The 13,319-nt window shown below is 36.2% G+C and overlaps 1 protein-coding gene across 1 annotated transcript in view; it reads left to right on the forward strand.

The window, feature by feature from the left end:
- LOC125668564 (probable G-protein coupled receptor CG31760) overlaps positions 1-13,319 on the forward strand; it is an 83,346-nt gene that overhangs the window by 38,199 nt on the left and 31,828 nt on the right. The window contains exon 3 of the mRNA XM_048902845.2: positions 10,197-10,380. Within this exon, the coding sequence (XP_048758802.2) occupies positions 10,197-10,380 (184 nt within the window). The remainder of the gene's footprint in view (positions 1-10,196; positions 10,381-13,319) is intronic.

Consider the following 13,319-nt stretch of genomic DNA (forward strand, 5'->3'; position numbering starts at 1 on the left):
AATATTGTTTTACGTCCCTCTCGAGAATATTTCACACATATGGATACGTCACCACTGCCGGTGAAGGGCTGCAAAATTTAGGCCTATGCTTGGCGCTTATGGCCATTGAGCAGGGAGGGATCTTTATCGTGACACACCTGCTGTGACAAGGGACCTCGGTTTTTACGGCCTCACCATTTAGTCTCCTCTTACGACAAGCAAAGGAAAACTGAGGACCTATTCTAACCCGGATCCCCTCGGGATGACATGTATGAATGGGATACCAGAAAAGCAGTACTATATATGATCAAACTCCATATACCTTAATTTTTAAAAAGGTGTTTTGTTTATTTGCATGTTGTTTTTGTATCATTCAAGAAATTTTCACTCATGTAGAGATGTTAAAATCTTAAGCCGAAGTGCCACAAATTTTGACCTTTGCACGACACAATGTCATACTGCCAGTTTTAAGGTCATAACAGAAAGACCTTAGGGACGAGCGGTTGGCGAAGGAACAGCCAAGTGCTACATCATCTTCACAAGTGAGGGGTTATTGATTCGTTACCTCGCACTAACCCTTGACATCAGTAACCATTCAAAATATGGGTTCGAGACGGAGCAAATGATTTGTGTTGCAGCCTGTATCGTGGAGCTATTTCATTGTCGGCCGAAAACGAAACTAAGCACACATAGCGACGGCAACATGCTGTAGAATTTGTGGTCAGTTACCAGTAGACAGATACTGTCAAATGATTTTCGAAAATTCATTTTCTTTTAAAAGACAATTACACGAAGTTTTAGATGCTTTTCACTTAATATCTTTTCTTCTATAAACGCCATTTTTTACTTTCTGTTTTTGTTCTTAACCAAATTTGCATCTGAAACAAAGAATATCATTGGGTGATTTAATTTTAGCATATTACGTCATCCTCCGTCTCGAACTCATGTTTTTGTCAAGGGTTAGTGCGAGGTAACGAATCAATAACCCTTGACTTGGGAAGATGGTGCTACATTTGTTTATTAAATGTTATTATTTTTGACGCGCTGCTGGGATCGAGAGTCGAACCCTGGTCTGCCGGTTTGAGGAGTAGGCCCTAACCATTGGGATACCGCGTCCGTATGAGTGACTTAATTAACTAAATGATAAAGATACTACAGTAATATGAATTTGATTGTTCAACTTAAAGTGAAATTATCTGTGTAGATTTTTCGTAGCTGCACTCAACTTCATGAGTAGCAATATATATTTTTTGACGCTGTCTAACAATATTTGACATGTATTCGTTTTTCATTCCAGAAACAGCCAGTCTGTTCGCGTATACAACTCGCTTTTCGTTTCAATGAGGCGAAATGTGTTTAAGCCTCTACGGCTGTTTCTCTGGCTGCTAGAATGTAGCCCTCTCCAATTTTGTTTATTCTGGCGTTTTCGGGAGAGGGCTAAAATTCCAAAGGAGCTTTGTAATGGTACAAAATATTTTTACGAATATTTTTTTAAAAAGCTATGTATATGTGTCTCTATTGTTGTCTACACTAAAAAGAGTACCAACTTTGTGCTTAGTGGTGTATAATAAAGGTAATGTGTTTTTCATTAAATATGTACAACATGCAAAAGTCTTCGTCTGCTCCGTCGTAAGAGGCGACTAAATGGGGCGGTCCTTCGGATGAGACCGTAAAAACCGAGGTCCCTTGTCACAGCAGGTGTGGCACGATAAAGATCCCTGCCTGCTGAATGGCCATAAGCGCCGAGCATAGGCCTAAATTTTGCAGCCCTTCACCGGCAGTGGTGACGTCTCCATATCAGTGAAATATTCTCGAGAGGGACATTAAACAATATTCAATCAATCAATCGTCTGCTCCGCCATGCTTGTTATCGCAAGATTTCGTACGTATATGTAATATAATGAAAAACCAAAATATGACAATCAGCGCGAAAATGTAGTTGGTCAACACGGACTTGAGCCATTCCAATGAAAAAAAGAAGATCATATAGTGGCAGAAAAAACCCCAACTCTACAAGACGTTTTTCAATTTGATATAAAATTTAAACCTTTCCAATACTAACGACATCCGTATCTGTACATTGATGTAAACACTACCTTATATGGGCATATGCAAATAACTTAACTCCTGCATCTGCGCCATTACAGAGATCCTAAGGAGTTGTAACCCTCTACCCCCTCCTAAAGATATCGGAGAGAGCTACATTACCGCACCTACTATTTCTCCTAACTATACTTTATTGAAAATTGAAGTGCATTTACAATTGCGCCGAAGTGCATAAACATTCGGACCTACTTTTATTAGAGCGGTGGCCCGTTATACACACTTGATTTTCACAATGATTGGAGACCAAATGGAGTTATCTGAATAGCCTACAGTAATAGACTTGTGATTTATTTGGAATTCTCTTAATTTTACGAAAGAAACCCAGATATTTGGAAAAAGAGCGTTTCAACTGAAAAACCATGGATGTTTGCAACAAACGTGCATTGATCTGATTTTCGCAACACCATTTTATTTTTATTGACCGTAACATAAAATTCAAAACTAGAATGTGCTTGTAAAATATCACGGCTCATGTCTAGTCATCTGATCTTTTGAAGCTTCAGCTATTGAGATGATCACCATCACAGAATCATTAATACCGGCGCTACACCGCAGAATGGTTGAACAAGTTTGAATTGGTGCCTACTTCTATGCTTTCAAATTGTAACATAATATCACCAACATCTTCGAAAATGTACATTTTGGATGAAGAGAATTAGTATTGGCGATGATTGCACTGGATGATGCTGTTCAGCGGTGGACGTGTATCGAGCGCTTTTGTTTGTGTTTTCCCAGGTTCTGCACAAAATTGTATCCATTCCGGGAAAACACAGTTTGCAGTAAAAATAATGCTCCTGAGAGTACTAACGTAGTCTGATGTTTAATATAGTATAAAGAAACAGTTTTACAATGGTGTAATCAAAGTTAACGTGAAACTTGAAAAACAAATAGTATTGAAATATATTCCGTATTATTACAGTTAAAAGCAATAAAAAATGTCTCATTTGAAGAGTTACATGTACATTGAATTAGAAAACAAAACATTTAAATTTTAGATAGATCAACTTGATTTTTAAAAATTCGCTTGTCTATTTTTTTTTTTAACTTATACTTTCTATGGGATAGAAAAAAATTATTACGCTGTAAAGTCAGTGTATGAGATATCACCATGTCGTGGATTTAGTTTGATTAGAAATGTTTTTAGTCTCGAGAGTTCTTCTGATCGTAAACCCTTGTGTAATTAAGGACATCTTCCTGATTCTTAAGATATTCATAATATCTTTTGTTATGCTGAGAATTTTTCGTTTAGTATATTCATTATCATTATTACTACTACTATTCGCCTTAATTCCCAAGGGAACCGATTTCGAGCAATTTCATGCATGAAATACTTATACACAAGGATTCAGACAATATGCAAATTAGTCATTCCTTAATTTCTTTTCATTAAAATATCCTAGTTCTGTATTGCCGGCACGATCTTTGACAGGGATTTATAGGTCACATCGACGCATTCCAAAGACTTGCTATTTCATAATTTAAGCTAACAAAAATAAATGCGATGTTTGGTGCAGTTTGAAATTGCAATACTCTAGTACCTGATTTAGAACATTGTTTGATTTTATCCTGCTGATACCTTCTTTATTAATCTAATGAAGGTAACCCAGAAAACCCTAAGTCGGTGCTACAATAAAGCCTCAAGCGTTCTATTTTACCGTGGGGTGGTGATGTTTTTACTGTCGGGGCTATACTCCTGTGTTACTTTTCTTACGTGCACTGAAACTGTTTCAGGAGCTAAAGCCTTATTTGACTTGATACTGTGTTAAGGGATTGAAAAGCTAAATGCATGGTAACCTTTGGAATATACATGTTCATGATACGGAAAAATGTTGGAACCTATATTTTTGTCTACGTTTTGGATGAATATTTAATTGTTCTTAATTTCTAACAACTGTCATACTGTGTGCAGAGGAATAGGAGAGTTTCGGTTCAAACAATTCAGCACTATTATTCAAATATTGATAGTTCTTTAACCCTTTAAAGGCATCCAAAAGTGAACAATACTTTTAATCTCCTCTGCTACTCTAACCACAGACCGCCTTTGCATTCGCCGATCCATTAAGTTCACACAGATTAACAAACTTGATAAATTCCTCTCCTTCTCTCTCAAACTTAGTGGGGCGATGGCCGTCGACCTGTCGCTAACATAATTATCAAGCCAAACCCTTGTCATTGTTACATCACATGTTCAGAATAGTTACATTTTTTCTTGATTTTCTGGATTAGAATTTGAAATTCTAGAGAAAATATTTTTCAAATTTTAGATATAACAACGCACCTTTAACAACTGTTTCGGGTATAACCCATATGGTATGGAGCTTATAAAACATGTACATATTATGTACACATGCAAACATCAGAATTCCGAGAATTCATAAGGTGCGGTTCTCGTGAATTGCCAAAGTCAATATACAAAACGTAACCATTTATATATTCACCATCCCACTTTGCACAAAGTATATGCATTTTTATATATTCACCATCCTATTCTTCACACTACACAACGTACACACTCTACACAAAGTACACACTCTACACAAAGGACACACTCTACACAAAGTACACACTCTACACAAAGTACACACTCTACATAAAGTACACACTCTACATAAAGTACACACTCTACACAAAGTACACACACTACACAACGTACACACTCTACACAAAGTACACACTCTACATAAAGGACACACTCTACACAAAGTACACACTCTACACAAAGGACACACTCTACACAAAATACACACTCTACATAAAGTACACACTCTACACAAAGTACACACTCTACATAAAGTACACACTCTACACAAAGTACACACTCTACATAAAGTACACACTCTACACAAAGTACACACTCTACACAAAGGACACACTCTACACAAAGTACACACTCTACATAAAGTACACACTCTACACAAAGTACACACTCTACATAAAGTACACACTCTACACAAAGTACACACTTTACACAAAGTACACACTACAAAAAGTACACACAGAATACATATTCTACACAAAGTACACACTCTACACAAAGTACACACTCTACACAAAGTACACACTCTACACAAAGTGCACACTCTACACAAAGTACACACTCTACACAAAGTACACACTCTACACAAAGTACACACTCTACACAAAGTACACACTCTACATAAAGTACACACTCTACACAAAGTACACACTCTACACAAAGGACACTCTACACAAAGTACACACTCTACACAAAGTACACACTCTACACAAAGTACACACTACACAAAGTACACACTCTACACAAAGTACACACTCTACACAAAGTACACACTCTACATAAAGTACACACTCTACACAAAGTACACACTACACAAAGTACATATACAGTGTACACTACAGAGAAATAACAGTGCTTCTATATCTAGACTACCGGGTAATACGTTCCTCCAGAAGATAGCAAGTGATCACGAAATAATATTTAATTTACTTTTCCCATTTGTTTTTTCTAAGGATATAATATGCAGGATGTTAATTAACTTAATTTTCATTGCACATCACAGACACATTTCCATTACGCATGCGCACTACCATGATTTATTCAATTTTTCTGCATAGTACGTGGCATTTAACTTTATTCACACCATCAACTTTATTTTGAAAAAAATCACCAACGCTTATACATCTATCTTTTATTCCATAGTTTTATTTGCCTGCAATTTTAATTGACAAAGCTGTGCTGTTGGGGTTTTTTTTTTTTTTTGTTTTTTTTGTTTTTTTTTTTTTTTTTTTTTGGTTTTTTGTTGGTTTTTTTTGTGGTTGTTTTGTTTTTGGGTTTTTTTTCCCTTGGAATATGCATATTAATTGAAGATTGCAGCCAATGATAGTTACTTTGTCTGCCTTTTACAATGTTATTGAATTATCTTTCAGCCACTTGTGAGAATTGAAGACACCAATTGTACTTTACATTAATTTATTAAGCAACGACATCATAAAAACATAATACACAGTGTTGGATGATACTGGCCGCAAAATTTAGTAGGAGTCAAGGGAGACAACTAGGATACCATAAACCAACGGGCAAACTAGTGGCCTCGCTTAGATGCGAGTGCCATGGAACCCCATGCCTGACACGCATGGTGGCTAGGCCCACAAGCTGCACAGCTTTTTCACCCTGTCTTTGGCTTGCTACCTGGTTTAGAACTTTAACACCAACCAGCCTGTAGCCTCTCCTCCTTTTATAGAGGTAGAGGGGGTCTGAGCACTGAAATGCTGCAGACCCCAAGCAGTTTCCAGTTATTCCAAACATTTGCTCAATGGCATTTAACTTCCATGTTAACATACACAGCCATGAGACATCCCTCATGCTTTGATGCAGATGGGCAGAGACAACAGGTTAAGCTTGTACAGGAATGATGTCTCCCTTGACCCCGCCACAAACATCGATATGATGTTCCCCACCAAAATTGCTGAGATCATATCTATCTACTAACTTAATGACAGGTTATAGGAACCCATCAGAAATGACAAGATCCTTCAAACTATTGAGGAGGGAAAATTTTGCCCTTTCCCCCCAAAATAAATTCCAAACCACCCTATATATAATTAAGTAGGCCTAGTTTGCATTTTCAGCAATGAGATGCATCATACCTAAATAAACTGGTTTTTTGATGAACATTGATATAACTTCAGACGTAACAAATTTTGTAATAGCCTTATTAACCTTGCCTTAGCAATATTGGGTAACAGCAGATGTACTGCTCTCACCTGAAAATTGTTTAGTATTATGAAATGAGTTTAACTTTCGAATGAACTTTGGCCGGTCACATATAGTAGCCAAAATTCCTGACTGATAATGCCCCAGGAGGATTCAGGATTGCTAGCTTTGCGGAGACGGTATTGCTCGTCGTATTTGTACCAGCCTTGGGATCTAGTGGCAGCTAATCTGATGTCTCGCATGTATTTTAAAAACTTCTGGGCCCGAGCTCTGTATTTTTCCAACATAACATTCATGTAAATCATGAAGGCATTAGTCCATTTTTCAATTGTCAGGTGTGAACCCACATTAGACCTGACAATGCAGAGTTTTCCATCCCTGCTTTTAATTTCACCTTGGCCCCCCAAACTATTGTCAATCTCTTTTGCTGATTTCAACAGCAAACCTAAATCAACAAATTGCCCATCCCAAATTTTTTGCTTCAGTTTCAAAGGAATGTGTTGACCTACATTATCAAAGTAGCTAAATTCTGGTACAGGGGTGAAGTCAGCAACATTTAAATCTAAAGAAAAATCAGAGTTACCAATATTACCAAAGTTGGAAGGCCCAAACTCCCCCAAATCTGGTGCAGCCTCACTCCCCGGCACGCTCTCTGAGGATTCCTGGTGCTGGAAGGGGGGATGGTTATCTCTCACTTCTTCAGTTCCAGGCTTTTGCTGCCTATTGTTTTGGTGAGACTTTTTTTTTGTCCTCTGCCCCGAGCTGGAGAAACCATTCCCCCATCTCTTTTTCTCTTTGGTGGCATGGATTGGCCTTGATTGTGAAACGTACTCAATGTGCTGTTATTGCTTCCACTTGAGTGGGATGTAAAGAGGAAGAGGAAGTTGCAATACTAGTTAACTCCTCCTGATGCTGACTTTCTTAAAATAAGTTAGCTTGTACCAAGTTAAGTCCTATTGTATAATGCTATTCACTCAATTAAATGAGATTATCTCATATCCATGTCAATAATCTATATTATTTACATATAAGGGTAACCTACACGCATTATGTATGTTACAGGCCAACGGAATGCTGCTTTACTAATGAATGAATTTGCCTAGCACTCTTATTCCTCTAAATATTATTAACTTGACAAGATAATGGACTGATATTGAACTCTGGGAATTTATGTGTCAAGATTTGTTAAGAGTTATGCCCGGAGTAGGAAATTCCCATTTTAATCAAATTTCTGTTTTCATTAATTTTTCAAGTCACTAATCTCAAACACAATTTAATGTTCAAAATACTGACATAGAAAATTGTAATGAAGAGTTGGAAGGTTCCTTGAAGACTTTCTTTACTAGATATGACGTTTCTTTTTTCGCAAAAATATATTAATCACCCCAAAATGTCAAACTTTGGATGAAATCGGATGTCCCAGTGCCCTACAAAACATTATTTTGCCAATGCAATATTTCATATTCAAACTACAGTGTAGTAATGGAATCATACATCACCAACACTGTTATGATAGAAGATAATTAATTTAGGTTTACAATTAATTTCATGTTAAATCTGCCATAAGGGATGGAAGTCAAAGTACATGTACATAGGAATACAAATTCTACGGCAAGTGCTTTGTAACCTGTATTTTGATTGGCTAATGCACTGAGGTATAAAGCCTATATGGTTTATGTTTTATCATTTTAATTTCTCGGTATGAAATCATATCAAAATAATATTTTAGTCATTATCCTTGCCAACCATTATTATTGAATATAATTTATAATTACATCATATTACATTGGAAATAATAACTTTTCAGTTAATTCATACATGTAATTAAATCACTCACGCCTGTGACAAAGTGCAATATTATATTATGACTTGTTATTTATACTCTGTATGTAAAGGGTATAAGCCAAAAACTGTCCATTCTGTGAGAGAAAGAACTGATCGAGGCCCGTAGGGCCGAGATCAGTTCTTCTCTCAAAGAATGGACAGTTTGAGGCTTATATCCTACTTTTATTAGACGTCTACAGGTAGGCTGAAAATAAGAGAAAGACAATAAGTTTGTCAAAGAGATACAAATTTAATTTTAAATTCCCTACAAGTAAGACTCAACACAGATATCGGAAAAATCACCGAAACACTTAAAACGATATTTCCCCTTAGTAGATTTCTCTGCTTCAACTCTTAAGATTCCCAATTTTATAAAATTCCACTGGCCATTATTACATCCCATCAAAACTTAAATTTGAAAGACATATTTCCATACTGTATTTGAATTTTGCTGGATTCAGAGGCACATTCCGAAACTTCTTCACAACGCTTTTTAAAAATGTTTTCTTTATTAGCATATCCTAATTCTGAATTATTATTTTCGCTTTCATGAATGATTTCATTTCATTTCACGAGATGGGTGTATTGAGTTCTTTTGGCTGGCGTTAATTATTTCCTTATCCAAATATTCGAAAACACGATGCTTTTCAAATCAGAATTCGGTTCCATAACTTTCTCACCTTCCATATCCAGAATATAACACTCATTAAGATAATATTTGCAGTACTTTCATTAAAATCCTTAAAGTTTGATTGTGCAATGAAAATGCTCTCCTCGTCAGAGGAAGGCATGTTGATATGGCTCAGCACTATAGAGTGAGTGAATAATTTTAAAAACCTGCAGTACAAGACTACTTACCTGACACTGTCCAATAAGTGAACAAAAGAAACAGACTTCTACACAAGACTGGTTATATTGTTAGACTATTCAAATATAGCTTTATTAATAATTATCATTGTCAATGGGTTTACCTGAGACTGTCCATTCTTAGAACAAAAGATGTAATGTTTAGTAGATATATAAGATGGAGGTTACATGTAAAGGTGGTATACATTACCACGATTATCAATTAGCTTGGCCAAGTAGTCTGAGAATCAATTATGAATAAAATGCGCATTCTAATACACCTGTAATGTAATTTACATTCTAATTGGCTAATGTACTAAGGAAACAAGCATTAACGAAACGAAAACCTATCGATTGTGACGCCATAATAGAATAACGCAAAAACATAACAATTCGTAACATATTTTATTTTTTAAAGTTAAAGCAGAACGGATAAGACGTAAACATCAAGGAAAATGCGAATTGACGTTAGAATGGGAATAACTATTTTCTCATTTGTTATTTGCAGCATTGCGTCGTCGGTAAAACTCAGTTTGCGACCGTTAAATCAGCATTAACAGTCGCAAATAACAAACGAGAATTTAGTCATTCCCTAAGTAGCTTTCTCCCTTAAAATCCCGATATTTCTAACTTGAAAATTGACAGATAAAAGCGGTTGACTTAGCTTATTTTAATGATGTTTAAAACGTTTTAAATGTAACATTGTTTTAACATTTGAGATGATTTTAGCTGTGTTTATCATTTTTAGGTACAGCACAGCCAAGATATAATCAAAGTCAACACGGGGAGGTGATTGACGACAGCTCCATTACCGTGACATATGAGGATGGACACTGGAGCAAACCATACTTTGATTGCGGAGGCGGAGATATCTGGATGATGACGTATACCGTGCCTTTCTTTGGATACAAGAATGGAACTTTCAAATTCAAGTAAGTATAGTCTACTGGAATTACCTCACGGTCAAAGTACTTATTGAAGAGAAATTACCTTACGGTCAAAGTACTTATTGAAGAGAAATTACCTCATTGTCAAAGTACTTATTGAAGAGAAATTACCCTACGGTCAAAGTACTTATTGAAGAGAAATTACCTTACGGTTAAAGTACTTATTGAAGAGAAATTACCTTACGGTCAAAGTTCTTATTGAAGAGGAATTACCTCACGGTCAAAGTACTTATTGAAAAGGAATTACCTCACGGTCAAAGTTCTTATTGAAGAAGAGGAATTACCTCATTGTCAAAGTACTTATTGAAGAGAAATTACCTTACGGTCAAAGTACTTATTGAAGAGAAATTACCTTACGGTCAAAGTTCTTATTGAAGAGGAATTACCTCACGGTCAAAGTTCTTATTGAAGAAGAGGAATTACCTCACGGTCAAAGTACATATTGAAGAAGAATTACTTCACGGTTAAAGTACTTATTGAAAAGAAATTACCTCACGGTCAAAATTCTTATTGAAGATAAGACTTTGTAAAGTACATGCGTATGCTCTGAAGAAAAGACTGTAATACTTTGATCCTAATCGAATCTTCTAGCAATACGTTGTATTGGACCATAGTGAATCATTTTGTTCCCAGTGTCTGGTTATTGATGTTAAGTAATTAATGAATTGTAGGGAATCTGGTATCGGTATGTGTTTGTAACGTTTGAGAAATCATAACGTCATAAATGACGTATTTAAAGCTACGCTGAGTTGAATTTTCCCCGTGAGTTGTTCTAGGAAATGTTTGAGAACTAATTGCTACAGTTTGTATTCTAATACAGACTTGTACATTTATAGTTAATGAATGAGACACACACACAACACACACCTTTATGCTGTGATCCATGTGATGTTCATGTATAATGTCAGTGATACCTCTAGAGGTTACAGGGATTGTAACTCCCCCCTCCCCTGCCAGTGAATATTTTAAAAAGGTCACTTTTGCCATTTCGGGTCTCAAACCCCTTTCATCTTTCTTGAGTGGAAAAGTTACAAACTTAAGCCCCCCCCCCCCCCCCCCGCTTGAAACTGGAGCTGGTCACAGATACATGTATGTATAATTATAAATGTTCGCACACTTCTAATAAATTGATCACGAAATGTGAATCTCGTGTCCAAATATAAACATTTTTCTGTTCACTGAGAAGAGAGAAATAATCGTCTTTTACCATTATAAAATACAGTATCGCCCTGTATACATCATGTGACGTATTGTACCACTTTGTGACAGTATACTGTATACATCATGTGACGTATTCTAGCACTGTGTGACAGTATCCTGTATACATCATGTGACGTATTGTACCACTGTGTGACAGTATCCTGTATACATCATGTGACGTAATCTACCACTGTGTGACAGTATCCTGTATACATCATGTGACGTATTCTAGCACTGTGTGACAGTATCGTGTATACATCACGTGACGTAATCTAGCACTGTGTGACAGTATCCTGTATACATCATGTGACGTATTGTACCACTTTGTGACAGTATACTGTATACATCATGTGACATATTGTACCACTGTGTGACAGTATCCTGTATACATCATGTGACGTATTGTACCACTGTGTGACAGTATCCTGTATACATCATGTGACATATTGTACCACTGTGTGACAGTATCCTGTATACATCATGTGACGTATTGTACCACTGTGTGACAGTATACTGTATACATCATGTGACGTATTGTACCACTGTGTGACAGTATCCTGTATACATAATGTGACGTATTCTAGCACTGTGTGACAGTATCCTGTATACATCATGTGACGTATTGTAGCACTGTGTGACAGTATCCTGTATACATCATGTGACGTATTGTGCCACTGTGTGACAGTATCCTGTATACATCATGTGACGTATTGTACCACTGTGTGACAGTATCCTGTATACATCATGTGACGTATTGTACCACTGTGTGACAGTATTCTGTATACATCATGTGACATATTGCACCACTGTGTGATGCTAAAGAAAGGGCTATGGAACGCTAAAGTGCAACGAAAGCAGTGTTGTGACCTTGGAAATATAGGTATCCAAAACATTTTAGTATATATATATATATATATATATATATATATATATATATATATATAAAAGCACTAAAGTTCTAACAACACCCGATACCTCAAAGTGTCGGATCCACAACATGGATACAAGGTCAAATACAAAAAATTATACAAAGCACTCGAATGACCAACGACACGAACAACGAGATTGTCAAATTTTCGGGACGACCCGTCCCTTCTTCAGGACAAACGAAAACAATTACATAATGTGGTCAATATCAACAGAGCATAATAACAAAAACTACATATAAATACATCTAGCACTACAACTACACTAATCTACAAACGTATTTACAACGCAGACTACATGTTTTTGGTCTTTAGGCTTGCCAATCAATGTTAAAAGTGGAGCGAATTAGGACATGCCTTATTCGTCCAAAGAGCTGATCCAGAAAACAAAATATGTCTTTACCTACTTGATAGTAGGTCGGTTGTATGGGTTATTGAATGTTGATCTACATTTACATCTAAAAAAAAAAAATAACAAATGGATTTTGCTACATTGTGATACTGCTTTTTATATGTGAACAAGGTGCAGACTTGATATTTTCGTAGATAGCTTCGGCGATTATTACGCAGACCATAACACATTGACATCTGATGTGTTCAAAAATAAGAGATCAAATGATTTGATATCGATAAAGAAGTAACATATAAAACATAAAAAAACCGGGAAACATTAATTCTTAATGGTTCCCAGAACGTGATTTTGGAACGAGGGATCTTTAGAGACGTGGCCATTTTTATCGCCTAATTCTATCGACCACGAAAAGTGATTTAGTACTGCAGCATTATGAGTAGGTGTTA

This window comes from Ostrea edulis, chromosome 1 (genome assembly GCF_947568905.1).
Source record: "Ostrea edulis chromosome 1, xbOstEdul1.1, whole genome shotgun sequence".
In the NCBI taxonomy this organism is placed as follows: domain Eukaryota; kingdom Metazoa; phylum Mollusca; class Bivalvia; order Ostreida; family Ostreidae; genus Ostrea; species Ostrea edulis.